Below are 21,618 nucleotides of genomic sequence, written 5' to 3' on the forward strand. Positions count from 1 at the left end.
GAATAATATAATGTCAAAGGAATAGATTTGGAAAAAAAATCACATTGAATGAAGTAAGCCAGGCTCAGAGAGACAAACGACATATGTTTTCTTTCATATGTGGGAGTTAGATCTAAAATATAAACATGCCTGAAAACACATAGAGGACCATATACCAATATAGACCACCAAGCTGACTAAATATAAGGAGGAGTGAGGTACTATAATGTAAGCCCTTTGAACAGTTAACAACAGGGCAACAAAATAGCAGGAAGCTGAAACATGCCTTGAGTGAAGGGTCTAGATGAATGAAAAGAGGAAAGGTCACAAATACAGCCATAATACTCAATGTACATACATGGAAACTAAAACAGGAGACTATACTGATGGAAAAGGTGACTCTGATCAGGAGTCACTTAAATTAGCGTTCTTAAATCGAAATCCGTTTGTACAACTACTTGAAGATAACCATTAAACACATTGGTTTAAAAAAATCAACCCCCCCACAAACACACACAAAGAATGCACTATTCATGCAGATTTCTCACTTGAAAAAACAGCTCTTACAGCTCAGAACAACAACAAATAGCACAGGCACACCTGAGGTCATTGTAGAAAATGCACTGAATGACCGAGGGAAAATAAAATGAGATTGTTTTCTACAGAGCCATAAATAAAGAAAAATGAACATTAAAAACGGTAATGGTAATATATCACTGTGGTGGGGAGACACATGCAGCCTCTGTTAATTACTGAAGAGTTTATTTTATGGCTTTCTTTTCCACAGCTGTAAGTAATTACAGAAATTTTCACCTCTTTGACACTGGATTTTCTTTCTGGATTCTTTAGGAAACCATCAAAGAAATAGGAAGGCTGGGGCTGGGAAGGTGGCTCAGTGGTAGAGCGCTTGCCTTGCATGCCTGAGGCCCTGGGTTCGATTCCTCAGCACCACATAAGCAAAAAGAAAAAAGCCGGAAGTGGCGCTGTGGCTCAAGTGGTAGAGCGTTAGCCTTGAGCTGAAGAGCTAAGGGACAGCGCCCAGGCCCAGAGTTCAGGGCCCACTACCGGACCAAAAAAAAAAAAAGAAATAGAAAGGCTGAAATTGATATCCCATCCTTAACAATTAATTTGTTTGCTATTATAATCATGATTAAATAGCTTGTACCGTGTCTACTTGGTGAAAAAATGCACACCTCAGCTTGAAAATGATCAGTGTCTTCAAATTTAAGCTCTGCAAAGCTTACTAGACATAGCCAATATTTTAAAATTTACAGTCGATGTTTGAAAATGAAAAGAAAAAGTACTCAACATCAGGCAGTTATTGGAACAGAATAATACAAATGCAAATTACTTGTTTTGCTGAAGTACAAAACCTCTGCCAATCTTTCTCCATATTTACTATATTCTTTATATTATTTTTATTGTAAAAACTATATTTTATATGTAGGTGTGTGGGTGGATGGATAGGTGATAACAGATTACAAAACTAGGTAGGTGATAGAGGCACATCTGTGCTGGAGGAAAGGTGTGGAAGCAGGCTGCCAACATGGGTAACTTTGTAGAGATGGGCTATGAAGGGAAGTGACATGAGGTTCTTCTTCATCTTGATAAATGTGGACATCTCACTTAGGCTAGGAAAAGAAAATAATCAAGTGAAATATTTTTTAAAGTGAAGGAGGGATTTGTTAGGAAGTGGAAAGACTTGGAAAAAAGTATGTTAAGTGAAGTAAGCCAGATCCAAAGAAACACAGGTCCCATGGTTTCCCTTATTTGCAATAACTAGTACATGTCCAGGACAAGCAGAAAAGATCAAAAGCTATGTATATATGACCATATAAGATGGTGTTCAGTGAAACAGGGACAGAAGTGGGTTTTTTTTTTCTTGCTTGCTATTGTTTTTAATGTACTATGTGATTCTTTTGTTTCTTTTGTGTGTTCTTCCCCCATGGTATAACCCCTGTTTTCACTGTATCTGATTCTGGTGTCCTGCATCTTGTATATACATTTTTATAATTTGGGGAGGGGAAAAGATATAACACAATGCTTAAATAAGGATACAGGTTGACCCATTGTAACAGTGAGATGTACAAGACATTATGTTGAAAACAAACTCTATAATTTTGGGTGGGGGATAGGGAGGGAGGAATTGGGGAGGTAGGGGAAAGGGGGAAGGGATGGTAGGGGAAAAACAAAGGAGAGGTAACAATGCTCCATAGGAAATGCATGACCTTGCTCATGTAACTGTAACCCCTCTGTACAGTATTTCTACAATAAAAATATACACAAAAAAGTGAAGGAGGGGAAATACTTTTCTAAGAAAAAGTAGAAGAGAAAAGCAATACTTAATTCTTTTTTATATGTTTTTTTATTGTAAAAATACTGTACAGAGGGGTTACAGTTACATGAGCAAGGTCATGAATACATTTCCTATCAAGCATTGTTACCTCCTCCTTTGTTTTTCCCTTCCCATCCTTTCCCTCCCCACCTCCACAACTACACCTCCCTCTCCCCCACCTCCCCACCTAAATTGTAAAGTTCTTTTTTTAACATAGTGTCTTGTACATATCATTGTTACAGTGGGTCAACCTGTATCCCTAATTTAAGCATTTTGTTTTTTCCCTTCCCCTCCCCAACTTAGAGAAGCATATAATCAAGATGCAGGGCACCGACATCAAATACAGTGAAAACAGGGGTTATACTGTGGGGGAGGAGCATACAAAGCAACAAAAAAATCACACGATACATTATAAATACATTAGGAACAATAGCAAGAAAGAAAAAGCCACTTGTCCTTACCTTGGGGTTCATTTCACTTAACATCATCTTATCTGGTCATATGTACATGGCTTTTGACCTTTTCTGCTTGTCCCAGACATATACTAGTTATCGCAAATAAGAGAAACCATGTGGCTTATGTTTCTTTGGGCCTGGCTTACTTCACTTAATATAATTTTTTCCAAGTCTTTCCATTTCCTAAAAAATGGGATGATGTCAAAGAACTCATATATATCACATTTTCTTGATCCATTTATCTACTGAGGGGCATCTGGGTTGGTTCCATATCTTAGCTATGGTAAATAAGGCTGCAATAAACATAGTCATGCTGGTAGCTTTAGTGTGGTCTTGTTTGTGGTCATTTGGGTAAATGCCCAAAAGTGGGATTGCTGGGTCATACGGGAGCTCTGTGTGGAGTCTTTTGAGGAACCTCCATACTGCTTTCCAAAGTGGTTGAACAAGTTTACACTCCCACCAACAATGCAGTCGGGTTCCCTTCTGTCCACATCCCCTCCAGCATCTGTTGTTATTAGATTTCTTGAGCAATACTTAATTCTAAAATTTAGGCTATGTGTATTTTTTGGTTTATTTACTGTATTTCTTTTTATTACCCTTAAGTAGTTGTACAAAGGGGTTTCCACTCTACAAATCAGTTTCTAAGTTCAATGTACCTTAACTGGCATCACCCCTTCCATCATTTCTCCCCCACCTTCCCAACCCCACCCATTCTCTCAAGTTCTATGCTTCCATTTTCACATATGGACATAGAATGTAATGACTATATTCACTCAGCCTTCCTCTCTCCATTTGTCTGCCCCCAGCCTCATGTGCTCTGTGTACTTACGCACGCATTCTTTCAGCAGGTAGCAATGAAGCCACATGGTGTGGACAGGTATTCTAGACATTCTATGGATGTCACAATGAACCAAATCCTGTGCTTTGGGATTGTGCATCCATTGAGTCTGCCCAATGACCATTTGAAGTCATTGTTAGTATTATTTCTGTCACACCAACAAGGAACTCAAAACTAAAAGCACTTAAATGAAATCTGCCCTGAGTCCATCATGATGGTACATACCTATAATCCCTGCACTTGCTAGATGACGGCAGGAAGATTACAAGTTCAAGGTCAGCCTAGACTAGATAGTGTGACTATCTCCAAATTTTTTTTCTTTAAATTAAAAGGATTTAACTTTTAAACAACAATAAAAGTAACTACCTCAAGATCCTAGATCTAATAAGTGGTTGAACTAGGACTTAAACTTAGATCTGACTCTTTATACAAATCTTACTTTTCACTGCCAGGATATAAAGCACTTCTGCACTTCTGGGGGGGGGGGGCGCAGAAATGAAATAATAGAGATAGCCCAGAGAGTGTTTTATAAGGGATGCCCTGGGATTTTGTTAAAATGTAATAGAGGAGTTGAAACTATTTTCACCACTTCCTGCATGAGAAAGAAGCTGAGGTTGGCATGGAATCTTTTCCCTTGACCCAGGAAAGAGGTAACATGTCATTTCATGCCATGTGTATTTTTAAAACTCTTCAAGATCTTACATAAATTAAGAGCAGAATTTTGCCAGGGTCTCAATAGACTTAGGAAGTTTCTCACCAATTAGGATCTTGCAGGAGCAGCTTCTTTCCTTCTCTGGCATTTCCCTGTGTCCTTTCTACAGTAACTGTGCCTCCCAGATACTTTCCACAATCACAACAATCCCAAATCTTCCCATTCTTCTGATCGGTTTAAACTGCACTTCCTCCCAGAAGTTCTCTCTAAACATCCCAAGTCTCAGGTGCAGCTTCTTCAATTCAAACCTCTAGGGCACTTACTGTCCAGCAATGTAGTCATTTGTGCCCGTGTCTTCTCCTCTCAAACTTAATATTAGGGTCAGATCTTCAGTTGTACATCCTCAAACACAAAGGGATCATCACATGTCAGCAGTTCACACTTCCAAATTTACCAATGAGGAAATTGAGACTGATAAAGAAGAAACGACTTGCCTAAGATCAAGTCCATTGAAGTTGAATATCTCCCTCATCCCAAGACTCCTCTGGAACTCATGGGAGACCATGAGGACTAACATGCCATGGACAATGGATAAATGTTACGTAAATGGATAGTCAAGCTAGAGAAGTTCATTTGTGGGCTAGACTCTCAGCTCCACAAGCATTAGAAGTCATGCCAGCTAGAGGAAGGAAAGACAAGAGAAAGAGATGGGGAGACTGTTCTCAGAAGATGCTGGTCCATCTAGAATATCAGGACACTCAGAAGACTTTGGAACCGAGAACATAAACCATCATGTTCTGGAATTAACTGGACAGCTCTGAGATTGTGGCATCTGCAGTCAGACTAAAGAGTGAGTGGGCAGCAAACCTCAAGTCCAACAAGAGTAGCTCCACACAGGATGTGGGGCTCCACTGCACTGACCTGATCCTGCCTGAGGTGAATCAGGAACTCTAGCTCCTTCCTTTCTTTCCTTAGCTTCTAAGGTGGGCTCTCTGGGGCCTGGGATGTGCCTGGGGCTTGGGGAAGGGCTTCTGAAATCCGTATTGGGAGATGGGCATCTAGTTCCTGTCATGGTGCTCTCCTTACCATGAGATCAGGAGGAGGAGCTCCTCCATCTACAAGGTTACACGGTGAGGTAGCAACTTAGGGATGATGATCATAGATACTGGGAGGGAAAGCCAGGGAGGAAGAGCTCAGGGTACCCTGCATGTGGGTCTTTGACCTTCTTCACCTTGGAAAGGAGTCAGAAGAGGGACACCCTCTTAGCACACAGTGTTTTAGTAAACTGGCTACCACATTGAGAAGCGTCTGTCTCAAGGACACATTCCCAGACGCCCTTGTTCTCCCTCTCCCACTCTGTCCCTAGCAGAGCAGGAGAGCAGAAGCCAGGTTGGCTGAGAGCAGAGAGGTCCTCATGGGGCTGAGGGCTGCACAGGCCACTGTGGCTCCCCATAGAGTTCCTTGTTAATTAGTGGATGACCTCCTCTGCCTGTAGGCCACTCCCCCCACTTTGGGCTGTGATAGAAAACCTTCTCCGGGGTATTGCCAACCTAACTCTTGCTCTGCTGCTAGCAGACCATCCTCTGAGTATGTGCTGCAGATAGCAGAGCCCTTCACATTCACAGGTGAGTTGTCAGATAGGCAGCTTGCCGGCAGGGAGAATAATCGGTAGCAGGAAGGCAAAGAAGGTAAATCAAGTGTTCAAGGGAAGGGGCTAAAGCAGTACCTGCCAATGTGTGCAGAGTGCATGGATTGAACTACAGGTAGGACTGCGAGCCTGTAGTTGGTATCTTGTCTGGTCCCCAGATCGCTGAATGGTTCCAGCCTGTTTTCCAGGCCTTGCTTCCCCTACTTATGATATGGGGAAGGCGGCATTGAAGACTCATTGTCAGTTGTCCGATATCAAGATAAGAAGGCAAACTCCTCTACTATGATTCTGAAAGCCTTGGATTCATGTTTAAGTACCTGTCTGGCATGGAGCAGGTGCAATGTTAAAGATTATTGAATGAATTGCAGGAAGAAAATGAGTGAGAAATTGGTAGAGGAATATAGAAGAAGGGAAAACATTCGAATAAAAAGGTCTCATCTTGGGTTAAAAGTATGTTGAGCAGAAAGCTATTTGGGACATCACCTAGAGAAGTATCTAGATTATCCAGAAAGATATTGGTTCAAGGAACTGGACAGAACCCCCACGAATGACGATAATGAGGCATGTGGTGGTTTCTATTTTTTAATCACTGTCCACTCCTACTCTATTAAGGCAGGCCTACCTGTGGCAAGAGGCGAGAGAGAGGGGTGGGTGGAGGGATTCTGTCTCTGTCTTCATGCTAACATATGAATATTTTTCTCTAAGGACATAAATTGCGGACCTTTCTATATCTGTGCATTAGTGACTCTGATAGCCTATGTGTGCCTGCAAGAGTGTGTTCTTACCATAGTGAGTGTATTACTTGTATGTCTGGATGTATCAGGATGTCTGTATCCTTTCACAGGTGTGAATCTTCATGCATTTCTGTGTCTTGATGCCACTGAATGTTTACTAGATGGCTTGCCACCGAGGGTTGAGGGCAGCAAGCTTCCTGGGAGGAAAGGGCTACCGTTTTTAGATCTTATACATCCATGCTTCCCTTTGCTACTTTAAACCAATACTCTCTAACCATTTCAAACCAACACCAGCCATCCCTGGGCCTCAGGAAGGGCTCTGCATCATCATCAGCATTCAGCAGCAAAGAACCCAGTCCTGTGTGCCAAGCATTTCAGGAAGAGCTGACAAACCCCATTATTGAAAGTAGTTAGCTGTTAGGAGCTGTGAGCATTTATTAAGTGATTGTGAGGATAGTATAAACATCCCACTTCCTTTCTAGAGATTAGGGTCTTACTAGGTTTCCCAGGCTGGTCTCAAATTATTGGGCCCAAGTGATGCTCTGGCCTCAGGCCTCCTAAGTAGCTGTGAATAGAGGTATGCACCACTATGCCACACTCTTAATTATCCCAAAAGTGGGAGGAGAGAGAGAGAAAAGGAGGGAGGGAGGAAGATTTTTTTGTTGGTGGTGGTCATGGGGCTTGAACTCGGGCCTGGGCACTGTCCCTCAGCTCTTCAGCTCAAAGCTAGTGCTCTACCACTTGAGCCACAGCCCCATTTCTGGCTTTTTCTGTTTATGTGGTGCTGAGGAATTGAACCCAGGGCCTCATTCATGTGAGGCAAGCGCTCTACCACTGAGCCACCTTCCCAGCTTGGGAAGGAGATATTTAAAGTTCAGTAACTTCTCTTAAGGTTTCCCTTGTAAGTTCATTTGCATGTGCTTCTGTAAAATTCTCTTCCACCCTTGTCTGTTCAGTAAATGATTAAAAAAGTGCTTCAGCCTCTGTACAGCATTTTTACAATAAAAAAAAAAACATACAAGAAAAGCTGCTGCTGCTCAAATGCCACATCCTCTGAAGAGCCAGGAGAGTCCTGTGCAAAGCCAAAGGTGAAAAACATCTGACACATCAAAAATTCTGTGGTATAAAAAAAAATTCTGTGATGTTCAAAGCGCATCACAGCATAAAAAGTCATTTTAATATCAGCAAATGAAGACTGGGTTTAAATAAGCTTACAAGAGATAGAAAGGAAGGCAGTTGAGTGGCTACAGAAATCCAGAAAAAGAAGGGGCTTCGGGGAGGAAGTAGAGCCAGGGTTTGGTGCTGTATCTGGTTAGGAAAAGCATTTGGGGTGATAAACTGTGTGCAGGAAAGGCTTGTGAGAAAGCTGTAAGAGACAGTGAAGAGACTAGCCAGACTGGGCTAGGGGTACGAGGAAACCTAACACAGCCTTGGAAGGTATGAAAGAAGAATACTGGGAGCCATGTTGGACAGCATCCAAATGGGCAATGTGGGACTCGGGAATTCTTAGTGTTCACAGCTCTTCTTCCCCAACCCCCTTCTCTCTCCTTTCCTTTCTCCTTCTCTCCCTCTCTCTCTACCTCTCTATCATTGTCCTGTCAGCCCACAGGAACATACCAAAGTCTCCGGGCTGCAACAGAGAGCAATGTATCTGCCCTCAAGATTGGGGATCTCTGTCCAGAAGGGAGATACTCTGTAGACAGGGTTAAGGTCTGGCATGCTGCCCTGCAGGTGAGAGAACCCATGCCCCTGCTATCTCCTTGCCTTTTGTCCTGTCTTTCTCTCTACTCCATCTCCATCTCTACATGGTATTACAGTGGAACAGGCACATGTTAGCTAAAGTCCCAACACAAGACATCTTCCTGTGCCTTCACCTTCTCTCTTCGTTACCTATACTGACCTTTTCACTTCCGAGTATCTATATATATGGTAATGTTCAACTCATTTTCCCACACCCAATTTGAATCCCATCTTCTCCTAGACCAGCCAGGCAAAAAGAATCACCCCTACTTCATTCACAAAGTTAATGTGGAGCTTACTAGCCTACTGATAGCTGGAAATCAAGGACAATGGCTGACTTAACTCTGTGTCCCCAAGTGTCCCAATACAACACCTAACCTGGACCAGTCATTCAATAAACAAGCATGGGTTATATGGCTGAGCCATTCTACTATCCCAAGTAACCCCATGTAGCCCAACCTTAGCAAGACCATGTTGTCCAATTTCTTTTAAGAAAGCATGGATAAAATAAAGAGTGACAGAATGAAAGAAATATGTAAGTTAAGTCATATAAGAAAGGATCTTGCAGGACGCCAGTGGCTCAGACCTGTAATCCTAGCTACTCAGGAAACTGAGATCTAAGGATCGTGATTTGGAGCCAGCCTGGGCAGAAAAGTCCCCATGAGACTACTCTTATCTCCAATTAACCATTCAAAAAACTGTAAGTGGAGCTGTGGATCAAAGTGGTAGAGCACTAGCCTTGTACAAAAAAAGCTCAAGGATAGTCCCCAGGCCCTGAGTTCAAGCTCCACAACTGACAAAAAAAAAAAAAAGAAAATAGAAAAAAGAAAGAAAGAAAGTTTGACCAGGCACTAGCAGCTCACATCTCTAATCCTAGCTACTCGGAGGATCTGAGATGAGCTCTGAGGATAACAGTTGGAGCGCCCATGAGACTCTTATTTCCAATTAACCATCAAAAAAGCCAGGAGTGGAGCTGTGGTTCAAGTGGTAGAAAGCATAAAAGCTCCCTGAGTTCAATCCCCAGGACTAACATATACTAAAAAAGAAAGCTCTAAAGCAGAAGAGTTGTTTGGGTTGGAGAAAAAGAATACTTAGTAGACCTTGAAGAGATGCATCTAATCATTAAGTCAAAGCCTTCAGAAAAAGCAGACTTGCCAAATGTTAACTTTGTTTCCCCAAACTGAAGCTATTTGGAGAATGTATAAGACAGAAAGTTTCAGCTGCAATTAAGAAAAACCAACTATAGCCCTTCAGTTCTGGACTGGTTTATCTCAAGAAGCCATGAGGGAGCAGAAAAAAAGCCATCAGACTTTGAGAGAAAAGGTAGTAAAAACCTATTGGCATCTATTCTGTACCAAATCCTTTTGCATACATTACCTCACTTAACCTTGACTGAACCTCTCTGCTTAAGAGAGGAATCAACAATTTTTACAAATAAAGAGAGGGATATTAAGTGAAAATAGCTCCATATTTATAGTCATTCAGGGTAAGAACCAAGGTGCTCTGACTTCAAAAACATGCCCTTTCCCCAGCATCGTGTACCTGCCTAAGGAAAAGTTGGGAAATGAATGTCACGGACTCTACAAAGGAGAATTTGAACAGTCAAAAAGGACGGATTGGAGAGCTGCCAATACCTTGGCTCTATTTGCATGAGTCTAGCAGGTTAGTTCACAGGTAAAGTTCTGTGACCTGGGAAAGTTCACAGGCAACCCTGATAAAGAGATGTGGAAGCATTCAGATTTACTCTGGGCTTGTCCTGGAAGTTCACAGGTGTGTTCACTGAACCTTGCCCAGCATTCCCTCTCCTTTACATCTTTTTATTAACCATTGCTCTTCAAATAGCCTCATTCCACAAATCTTAGTGGACACATTTTGTGGTCAGACCACTGGACATGGCAGTGCAATGCACCTCACTATTGTCCATTCATTTGCTGGGCTTTCATCAAAGGCTGACTCTCCTTCCTGGCAAACAGTGGGCAGATTATTTTAACAATAAAAACATTTTTAGAGACTTTGGAGAAGTGGGAGAAAGGATATGTTATTTTAAGGAAGAGATTGAAGTGAAGACAAAAATGAATGTATTATTTCTGAGATCATGAAAATCACTTTGTTAATCAGGAAATTCAGAAATGTTCTTTCTGGCTGTTTTGGGTACTGAGGTCAGATCACACATAAGCCTTGTCCCATGTTTTATGTAGATGCTTCAGCCTCTTGATTCTATCCTTCTTGTACCAAGAACCCCACACAATCACTTCTCACTATCTAGAAAGTTCTTTCTGCCTATGGAAGAGTATGTCTATCTGAGGAAATCCTATTCGTTCTCAAGACCTGGTTCAGGTCCCATTTCTCTATTCCTCCAGGAAGAATAATTCATTACCACTTGGTTTATAAAATTAGAAAAGTACTAATAGCTCTGCAAAATATTTCACACCAAACTGAGGGCAAAAAGCCAAGACTGGTTTATTTCCTTGTCTTTCACAGTGTCTAGTACAAGAGCAGCAACCCATGTCCCATGGTTCAATCCAGCCCACCACTTACTTTGTTACAAAACTTTATTGAAACATAGCCATGCCCGTTCATTTACATGTTGTGGATGGCTGTTTTTGCCCTACAATGGCAGAACCAAGTAGATGCAAGAGAGACTATATAACCCCAAAACTAATATTTAAAACATGTCTGGTTACCGAACACATTTGTCAGTTTCTGATGTAGCATTCAATGTGCGGTGAAAATGAATAGCTAATGCAGTAAGGTTTTCTGAAGATATTTTAGACTACAATTTGGATGGTCTGGTTGCTACCTCTGCCCCAGTTTGATTAAACAACTAAAGATGATGATAGTATACTGAATATTTTGATCATTATTATCCTTCCATCTATTTTATCCTCATGACTGACTTCACTGAGAGATACTAGCATTTTCTTCATTAAAGAAGTAGAAGCTCAGGGAGATCACATTACCTTAGTGGCACAGTTTGATAGACCCTAACTTGGGATTTACCCTCTACTTCTTTTCTGAAATTCAGTTTCTTCATAAAATTGAGATCATTGGATGAGCAATGTGATTTTCACTACATTTCAGCAAGCAGACATTTATATTATCTCTGTGGACATACAACAATGTATACGTGGAACTTCATTGTACAGGAAGTTTACCTGGAGCTCCCAAAACTTGGACTGTCCCATCTCTCCCCCTCAGGGTCCACCTGGCATCCTATGGCTCTGGTCAACCTCACATCCCACCCGGACTTCCTCCTCCTGGGCTTGATGGATGGTCCAGACGCTCACCCACTGTTGTTCCTGCTCTTCCTCAGTGTCTACCTGCTCAATGCCCTGGGCAACCTGAGCATGGTGGTGCTGGTGAGGTCTGATGGCGCTTTGAGTGCCCCCATGTATTACTTCTTGGGTCACTTGAGCCTTGTGGATGTCTGCTTTACTACAGTCACCGTCCCCCGACTGCTGGCCATCCTGCTCCACCCCGGCCAGGCAGTGTCCTTCCAGGCATGCTTTGCCCAGATGTACTTATTTGTGGCTCTGGGTATCACCGAGAGCTACCTCTTGGCAGCCATGTCTTATGACCGTGCGGTGGCTGTCTGCCGGCCACTGCACTACGGTGCGGTGATGACACCCTGGCGCTGCGCAGTGCTGGTGGTGATGTCCTGGGCAGTGGCCCACCTTCACTCTCTCCTCCACACACTGCTCATCTCCGCGCTCTCCTACCCCAGCTCCGCGCCTGTGCACCACTTCTTCTGTGACATGACAGTGATGCTGAGCTTGGCGACCTCGGACACGTCCACTGCAGAGACTGCCATCTTCTCCGAAGGCCTGGCTGTGGTGCTGACCCCATTGCTCCTGGTGTCCCTCTCCTATGCGCGCATCCTCGTGGCGGTGCTGGGTGTGAGGTCGGCGGGGGGCCGGCGCCGGGCCTTCTCCACTTGTGGAGCCCATCTGGTGGTGGTGTCACTTTTCTTTGGCTCTGTCCTCTCCGTCTATTTCCGGCCATCTTCTGCCTATTCCGCACGCTACGACCGTTTGGCCAGCATGGTCTATGCGGTGGTCACACCGACCTTGAGCCCTTTCATCTATAGCCTTAGAAACAAAGAGGTGAAAGGCGCCCTAAAAAGGAGGTTCAGGTGCAGTGCTGCCCCCCAAGCGGTATAAAGGCTGATCTGTGTTAACCGACATTTCATCATCAATACTAACCAAACCTACCTCTCCCTGCCTCTTCTCTCTCCCTTCTCTTTCCTTCCCCTGCTTCTTCCCCCTCCCTAGCCCACCATGGAGCACTACTGCTGTACTCCTGAATGCTTGAAATAATGCTTTTAAATTTGGGGAGAATAAAAAGGGGGAAAGAATGAAGATAAGGAAGGAGTCTTTGTGGAGAGGGAAGGAAGAGTGTACCACCTGCCAGCAGGAGGTAGAGAGGAAGCCTGAGCAGCAGTAGAGCTGAAAGAGGATTTGAAGGTGACTTTGCTAGATGCACTTTACTTCACTAAAGATTTGGGTATTTTTACAGTGGCTTAAACCTTTTCTTTTTGTTCTATATCTACCATTTATCATTGTAGGAGTTCAAATGGGGAGAAAGATCAAATTCTTCATCCAGGCTGGAAATATGGCTTAGGGTAGAGTACTTGCCTAGAATGCATGAAGCCCTGGGTTCAATTCCTCAGTGCCATGTAAACAGAAAAAACCGGAGGTGGTATTGTGGCTCAAGTGGTAGAATGCTAGCCTTGAGCAAAAGCTCAAGGACAGTGTCCAGGCCCAGAGTTCAAAGCCCAGGACTGGCAAAAACAAAAAACAAAAACAAAAAATAAAATTCTTTATCCACCCAAATCAACTTTCACTTCTATCCAGAGTCAATTATTAAATCTCTTTCTTCCTATCTTTTCCCTACCCCATTGTGAAACATAAATATTATAATTTTATATATGGAAATCTCCAATTTCCTTTTTTTTGTCAGTCATAGGGCTTGAACTCTGGGCCTGGATGCTGTCCCTCAGCTCTTCAGCTCAAGCAAGCACTCTATCACTTGAGCCACAGGACCAGTGCCAGTTTTCTGGTGGTTTATTGGAGATAAGAGTCTCACGGCTTTTCCAGCCTGGGCTGGCTTTGAACCGTGATCCTTAGATCTCAGCCTCCTGAATAGTTAGGATTACAGATGTGAGCCACTGGCACCCAGCTTCCAATTTCCTTTTTACATGAAAGAAGACATCTAAGAGATTTAGTTGTAGCACTACGAATAAAACACCCTCATTCTTAACTTCCTAGTATAGAATCTTAGATTAGTATTATGGATTAATGTTAATAAATATTTTAAACATTTTTATGATCACTCACTATAAAAGCATGTAAAGGATATTTTTGTCATAAAATAATAAAAGCTAACACTTAGTGTAGCAAGCATAGTCCTAAGTGCTCCATGCATATGTCTCAGTCAAATGGAAGATTGATTTAACAAGGAAGACACTAGTATTCTCAGTGTTCCACGGAGAAAAAAAATGGAATAGATATCCAAAGTCCTAAGTCTAATAATGATATGTAATCTATTCAATCTTTTTTTGTTTTATTGAACAACTTTTAATAGTATGTAAGTTCCTAACCAAATTATGTCTGTATTTTCCCTTTGATCTTTATCATTAGTCACTTGCTTTTTATTAGCATGCATAAGCCTATGTTAACAGGGTTAACTATAATATTTCAATGCATATATTATACACACACTGATACTGATCAAATACAGCTTACCTTAATCTCACTTTAATTCTTTTTTTTTTTTTTAATACGGTTGTGGGGCTTGAACTCTGAGCCTGAGCACTGTCCCTCAGCTCTTCAGCTCAAGGCAAGCACTCTACCTCTTGAGCCAAAGGGCCACTTCCAGTTTTCTGGTGGTTAATTGAAGAGAGGAGTCTCATGGACTTTCCTGCCCAGGCTGGCTTTGAACCTTGATCCTCAGATCCTGAGTAGCTAGGATTATAGGCGTGAGCCACCAGTGCCCGGCCTCACTTTAATTCTTAAATTGCCTCTTTTGCTGTTCATTTGATTCCATTTTACCCATGTAACTCTTTACCTATGCTTTTTATTCACTTTTGTTTCAAATACATTTGTTCCATTTACTTTAATTGCTATTAATATTGTGGGTGTTTTTGTTTTTGTTTTTTACTCCATCGATGTTTTCTACTTTCTTTTTTTTGCGGGGGGGGGGGGGGGGGAGGAAGGGGCAGTCCGGTCATGGGGCCTGAACTCTGGGCCTGGGTGCTGTCCCTCAGCTCTTCAGCTCAAGGCTAGCGCTCTACCACTTGAGCCACAGTGCCACTTCCGGCTTTTTTCTTTTTGCTTATGTGGTGCTGAGGAATCGAACCCAGGGCCTCATGCATGCAAGGCAAGCACTCTACCACTGAGCCACCTTCCCAGCCCTCTTTTCTACTTTCATAGTGGTTAATCCTTTCTTTTTTTCTCTTCTTCTATTTTTCTTTTTTTTGCGTGTGGCAATACTAGGGTGGAACTCAGGGCTTTAGGGTCTCATTTGGGTTTTTTTACTCCACTTCCAACAATTAGCTGGTTAATTGGAAATAAGTCTCACAAATTTGTCTGCCCAGGCTGGCTTTTAGATCTCAGCCTCTTGAATAGTTAGCATTACAGATGTGTGTCACCAGAATCCAGCTCATTCCCCAACTTTTAACTGTCGGGACTATGTAAAAACTTTACATTCTACTTTATTATTTATTTATTTGGTTAGATGCTTTCAAATGAGTCCCTCTTTAGTAGTCAATAATTTTTAATGAGAAATAAAGTTAACATTGGCATTGTTAGTAAGACTTCTTCTTAAAAGTGGTTTTAGAGTATCATTTCGGAAAGATAACATAAAAATACATTCAAAAACAAACTTTACAACTTTGATGGGGGAGGGGGTAGGGAGGATTGGTGGGGAGGGGAATGGGAAGGGATGGGAAGAGGAAACAAAGGAAGAGGCCCAATGCTTGATAAGATATGTACTCATTATCTTGCCCATGTAATTGCAACCCCGCTGTACAGTATTTTCACAATTTAAAAAAAAGCTGATAAAAAAAATACATTCAAGGGGCTGGGAAAGTGGCTCAGTGGTAGAGTGCTTGCCTTGCATGCATGAGGCCCTGGGTTCGATTCCTCAGCACCACATAAGCAAAAAGAAAAAAGCCGGAAGTGGCGCTGTGGCTCAAGTGGTAGAGCGCTAGCCTTGAGCTGAAGAGCTGAGGGACAGCACCCAGGCCCAGAGTTCAGGCCCCATGACCGGACCCCCCCCAAAAAAAATACATTCAAGTCAAATACTTTCTATCCAGAGTAAGTATACAAAGCACTAAACTAGACATTGTAGAGATTAGGAGGTACCTTATTCATGACAATTATAACATACTTGGTAAGAAAAGAAATCATTAAATTGTTTCAGTATATATTCCAAGGGAACAAAAACACATATCTAGGAATTGCAAATAAGTTTCAGTCCTGTCACTATTAATATTGTATTATGCTATACTTAGGGCCACTATTTTACTCTCTGTAAATTCAGCAATTTATAGCAGAATTCTATGGACAATTCTAGATTAGACAATTTTAATTCAACAAAGGAGTTCATATGCAAATGTAAATCTTGTAAAAAAAATAAATAATTCATTATGAACTAACAAATAATTTGGTATGTTTAGTTGAGAAAAAGAGATAATTTTAGAATAGGATTATTAGGCAAATGAATAGTCCAGGCATGACAAGAAAACTAGGAACTGAATGGATTGAAAGAGGAAAATGGTCCTGGAAAGCAAAAACAAAATTCAAGAGCATGTGCATAATAAACTGAAAGACAGTGAATAGATATATTTTTAGAAGTAACACCCTGAAGCAGCTGAGGAATTTGAATTTGGGGACAGAATTAAAAAGTACTTTACAGCCTCTGAATGCCATAAACATGAAGGCTAGCATTGTATTATTCAACTTTTAATAATAATCAAGGAGTACTCATGATATATCAGGCCTTGAGTTACATCTCACCTAAATTGTGGTGACAAACTCAAGAGGCATGATAGATTCTTCCCTTGAACGGGTGCTGCAATAGTGGCACAAAGCTTAAGGGTTACTCTACTATTCAAAATACTGCTCAGCTTCAATATTATGCCCATGGTTGTAATTTTTAGAGTTATTGTTGTAGAGAAAAGTGAATTATGTGCTTTGAAAAGACTCTTCCCAATGCCCCTTTTATGTCCTGGTTCCTGAGACTGTAAATAAAGGGGTTGAGCATAGGAGTCACCACTGTGTACATCACAGCCATGACAGTTTCCTTGACAGTAGAATTATTCGCTGAAGGACACAAGTAGAGACCAATGATTGTCCCATAGAAGAGAGACACTACAGAGAGGTGGGAGCCACAGGTGGAGAAGGCTTTGCGGATGCCTCTGGCAGAGGGGACCTTTAGGATAGAGGACACAATGTGTGCATAGGATAAAAAGATCAACAGGAATGGAACAATAATGACAAGCCCTCCCAATATAAATATCATCATTTCATTTATCTGGATGTCAGAACAGGCCAACTTCAGCAGAGCTGACATGTCACAGAAAAAATGGGGAATCACATTATCAGCACAGAAAGATAGCCGAGCCATGAGCAGTGTATGCAGCGAAGAGATAATGGTAGTCAACACCCAGGACAGTGACACCAGGCAGAGACAAAGTTTGGGGCTCATGATGCTGGTGTAGTGCAGGGGGAAGCAGATGGCCACATAGCGGTCATAGGCCATGGCCACAAGGAGGAAGCTCTCAAGGTCTGCAAATAGCAGAAAGAAATACATCTGTGTCAGGCAGCCTGCATAAGGGATGGCTGGGACTTGGCTCTGCATGTTCTGCAACATTTTAGGAATGGTCACAGAGGAGAAACAGAGGTCAGAGAAGGACAAGTTACTGAGAAATAAGTACATGGGTGTGTGGAGATGGGAGTCCGATCCAATGAGGATGATGATGATGAGGTTCCCAAGGACAGTGGTAAGATACATAACCAGGAACAAGACGTAGAGTAGGTCTTGGTGATTTGGATCAACAGGTAAACCCAAGAGGAGAAACTCTGTGATGACAGTTTGGTTTCCTCTTTTCATGTTGCTTTATGGAACCTTTTAAAATTAAAATTATGTATTTGAGTGTATGAATAGACACACATACATACTGCAGAACTTTTTTTTTTTTGGTCGGTCTTGGAGATTGAACTCTAGGCCTGGGCATTGTCCCTCAGCTCTTCAGCTCAAGGCTTGTGCTCTACCACTTGAACCATAGTGCTACTTCTGGTTTTCTGGTGGTTTGTTGGAGATAAGAATCTCATGGACTTTCCTGCCTGGGCTGGTTTGAACTGCAACCCTCAGATCTCAGCCTCAGCCTCCTGAGTAGCTAGGATTACAGGCATGAGCCACCGGTGCCCAGCTATACTGCAGAACTTTTAAAAAATATTTTCTTAACTACATAAAACCCAAGGATCCTAAGAGTTCATTTTAATATTTTATATATCTTTTCCCAAGTAAATAAATAAATATTTACATAGAGAAAAGCATAGTATGCATATGAACTTATGGATTAAATTCAACAATATTACAGGCTTCCATAAGGATGTTCTGTCTACTCATGAATCAGATAAGGATGATCAGACATAAAGCAGTCTAGAAACCACTTTTGTATGTCTCTAGCTTACAGATGCAATTAATATCTCATTTAGAGAGCCAGTCACTCAGGAATGATGACAACCATGAAGGTGGTGATAGTGATAGTAATGATGATGATGATGATGATGGTACTGATGACAAGACCACACATCTTACCAGAGATTATTCTTGCCAAATACTGAGATATAAGCTTAATATCTGTGAACTGATTTATATATCATAATGACCTGAGATAGATACTAGTATCTTCTTTTTATTAGATTAAATATATTTATATTTGTCAAGTAACTTGCCAAAGATCTCACCACAGAACTAAGCCCTGTTTTGGTTTTGTCCAGAAGAGTTCTGGAACTATGTAGTATATGTTAGCCTGCCATTGGAGGCTACAGAGACAGTGGATCAGGGAGCAGTGAGGAATTAGCAAAGCAAAGGATTACAACTCTGAGCATTTGGCAGTTCTCTGTGCTGCCTAAATCTGTTATCCTCACCTGCTTTCTTGTCAGTCTGTGTATATCACTCCTGTCCCAAGGAGAATTCCACCTATTTATTATCCACTTACCCTGTCATGTTTCTCCAGCCACCTGTCTTAGTGGATGTGGGAAAGGAGATGATCTAACCCATGTCCTATGTTGCCTCATTCTGGGGGCTATTCAGAACCCAGGAGCGCTCCAACTGTAGACATGTTGGGCCAGTTGGTGACTTACCATCTTAAGGCAATCTTAAACCTTCCCAAAGCACTAAATCCAATTTTTGACCATGGGAGTAATGGGAAAATGACACCTCTACTTTTCCCTGTTGTCTAGATGAATACTATCTCAGTTACATGAAAATCATATCCCTCTTCCCTCCTAAGCCTACATGACTCAGCTGCTAGTTAGAGAAGTATTAGAAAGGAATGGAATTGAGAGAGCTGTTTTAGGGATGATTAAGGAAAGGAGCTGAGGTTGTGAGGATTCCATAGTGGCATTCATAGCACTTCAGTGCTGGTTCCCTATACTTTGCTCCACTCCTATTAGCTTTCTTACTCTAAGCTCTTTCTTAATTGTAATGGGAATATACCAATACTAATCTTATCGTGCTATAAGAAAGAAAAAATGTATTATGTATTAAGACAGTGTGCAGTGGTATTGGAAAGACTCACAGTCATCATCATCAGGTTCTGTGATATGGTTACAGTGTTTTCCCAAATACCTCGACCCTAATTTCTACCTACCAAGGAGACCAGCACCTTAGTGTTAAAAGAGGAAATGTGAAAAAGCACTAAAAGTAGGAACTTCCACTGTGGTTAGTAGTTGAATCTCTCCTTAGTTAAAAATACATTAATATTAGGACAAAACATTGGTAGGTAAAGAAAACTAGCTACATAGAAAGGGGCTCCAAAGATGGTATCTTGAAAATTCACTATTAACCAGTCCCCTAGATAAAATATTCCGTGGATCTTATGAGTCAGACTAACCTACCACTATCATCTACTGGCTTTCAGCCTGATGAAAATGGCTGGATTCAGGTCTGGGAAGACAGCTAAGTGGTAGAGTGCTCACCTAGCATATATGAAGCCTTGGGTTCGATTCCTCAGCACCACATAAACAGAAAAAGCCAAAAGTGGTGCTGTGGCTCAAGAGGTAGAGTGCTAGCCTTGAGCAAAACAGAAGGTCAGAGACAGTGCCCAGGCTCTGAGTTCAAGCCCCAGGACTGGCAAAAGAAAAGGAAGAAAGAAAGAAAGAAAGAAAGAAAGAAAGAAAGAAAGAAAGAAAGAAAGAAAGAAAGAAAGAAAGAAAGAAAGAAAGAAAGAAAGAAAGAAAGAAAGAAAGAAAGAAAGAAGGAAAGAAAGAAGGAAAGAAAGAAGGAAAGAAGGAAGGAAAGAAGGAAGGAAAGAAAGAAAGAAAGAAAGAAAGAAAGAAAGAAAGAAAGAAAGAAAGAAAGAAAGAAAGAAAGAAAGAAAGAAAGAAAGAAGGAAGGAAGGAAAAAGAAAAAGAAAAGGGAAAAGGCTAGATTCATCTGCACTCCAACTTCAGTGACTTTTATAGACATTGCAAAACTATGGGTTTAGGATGCTAACACTTTGAAAAGTATAAAGTATTCTACAAATATACAATCTATTCATTCTTATTAACCGAGTGGTGCTTCCCAATTACATTACATTCCCAATTTGGAGAGATGAGTCACTGTATCAGCAGTGGAAAACAGTAAGGATAGTAACTTTTAAACCATTTTCTGACAATTGTGTGATAGAACTACAGAATACTAGTATCTGTGGTAGGGGATTGTAGAATGACTGTTCAAAAACTCCCCCCTCCCCGGCTTACCCAGATGGTCTGAGTAGGACTTTGAAACCTGCTTCCTGTCTCCCACTTCCACACTTTGCCTCTCCAGCTGGAGCCTTTACTATTGTCTTCTGACTCCTTTCTTCTCCAGTGCCCTGACAGCTGGGATCTCTGGGTCCCAAAGCTCATTAATACTAAACCCTGTATTTTCCCTCTCTCCTAATGTCACACCATCCTAGGTCACATTTATAAATAAATCACACCCAGAGACAGAATTCTGGCTCTACTCCAAGTCTAACATTCTCTGGAAAGTGTCCCTTGATCTTGAAGGCCTATTTACTATTCCTGTTCTCTGTCTTCTACAGTATATCACCTAAAACAGTTATCAAAATCGAATGCTGTGCTTCTTGATTACATTGTCTTGTTATCCAATAACTAATTGCACCCATATGTATTGATCTTTTCTCCCTGGATAGACTTTAAGCTCAGAGATAGTTTGTGATGTACTAATTGATTAATTGTTTCTTGATGTACAAGAATTTTTTTCTAGTCCTAGAGCTTCAACTCTGGGGGTGAGGGTGCTGTGGCTGTCCCTAAGCTTCTTTTACTCAAAGATAACACTCTACCACTTAAGCCACAGCTCCACTTCCAGGTTTTCTTGTGATTAGTTGGAGATAAGAGTCTCAGTCTTTCCTCCTCAGGTTGGCTTTGAACCTCAATTCTTAGATTTCAGCCTCCTGAGTAGCCAGGGATATAGGCATGAGCCACCAGTGCCTGGCTGATGTTACAGGAGTTTTTTATCCATAGGTTAAGCAATATAGTCCTTTGAAAAACGTTAATTGGGTAATAACTATGTATATGACACTAGGCCCTTTGATGTGGGAAAACAGGGGTCAAGGTAGGCATAATCTGTGATGTCAAACAGTATCCAATCTAGAAGGTAGAGATGACTTCTAGGGAAGTGTCACAGATGTCATTAAAGAGGAAGTACAGGATGCAAAGTGATCACTTACATAGGTCACTTATTACATAATCTTATCCAATGAGTCCGGAAAGATACATACCTCAAAAAAATACAGTATGTATCTATGTATGTATGTATAACAAACGTATAAGCAATATCCAACTAAAGGGGGGGAAACTGAAATCATTTCACCTAAAGTCAAGAATGAGACAAGGTTGTTTAGTCTTTACATTTGTATTAAATATGGCAGTTGAAGTCTTAGCTAGAATAATGAGGCAAAGGAAAGAAATAGAATAGGGAAAGAATAGGATACTGGAAAGAAAGGAAGAAGTCAAATTAT

General features: G+C 41.5%; 2 protein-coding genes across 2 annotated transcripts; one reads left to right on the plus strand and one right to left on the minus strand.

Annotated features, from left to right (window-relative positions):
- Window positions 1-1,465: 1,465 nt before the first annotated feature.
- LOC122103548 (olfactory receptor-like protein DTMT) lies at window positions 1,466-17,495 on the minus strand. Its single transcript, XM_042674159.1, has 4 exons — window positions 16,587-17,495; window positions 8,532-8,559; window positions 4,583-4,661; window positions 1,466-1,610 (listed from the first exon to the last, which is right to left on the minus strand). Exons 1-4 carry the CDS (start codon window positions 17,493-17,495, stop codon window positions 1,466-1,468), a joined length of 1,161 nt encoding a protein of 386 aa, XP_042530093.1.
- Window positions 11,597-12,541, plus strand: LOC122103213 (olfactory receptor 1L4-like). The gene has a single exon (XM_042673681.1). The coding sequence runs from the start codon at window positions 11,597-11,599 to the stop codon at window positions 12,539-12,541; it is 945 nt and encodes a 314-aa protein (XP_042529615.1).
- Window positions 17,496-21,618: the final 4,123 nt, after the last annotated feature.

The sequence above is a fragment of the Dipodomys spectabilis genome, unplaced genomic scaffold (assembly GCF_019054845.1).
Source record: "Dipodomys spectabilis isolate Male_0828 unplaced genomic scaffold, ASM1905484v1 ptg000018l, whole genome shotgun sequence".
Taxonomy (NCBI): domain Eukaryota; kingdom Metazoa; phylum Chordata; class Mammalia; order Rodentia; family Heteromyidae; genus Dipodomys; species Dipodomys spectabilis.

Excerpts from the sequence above, each read along its gene's own strand:
- LOC122103213 (XM_042673681.1), top strand. The coding sequence starts at position 11,597 with ATGGCTCTGGTCAACCTCACATCCCACCCGGACTTCCTCCTCCTGGGC.
- LOC122103548 (XM_042674159.1), bottom strand. The coding sequence starts at position 17,495 with ATGAAAAGAGGAAACCAAACTGTCATCACAGAGTTTCTCCTCTTGGGT. Across the intron at positions 8,560-16,586 it reads TAAAAGGGGCATTGGGAAGA|ATACTCGGAAGTGAAAAGGT; the intron begins GTCTTTTCAAAG and ends CCATATATATAG. Across the intron at positions 4,662-8,531 it reads AAGTGAAAAGGTCAGTATAG|GATGTACAACTGAAGATCTG; the intron begins GTAACGAAGAGA and ends TTTGTGTTTGAG.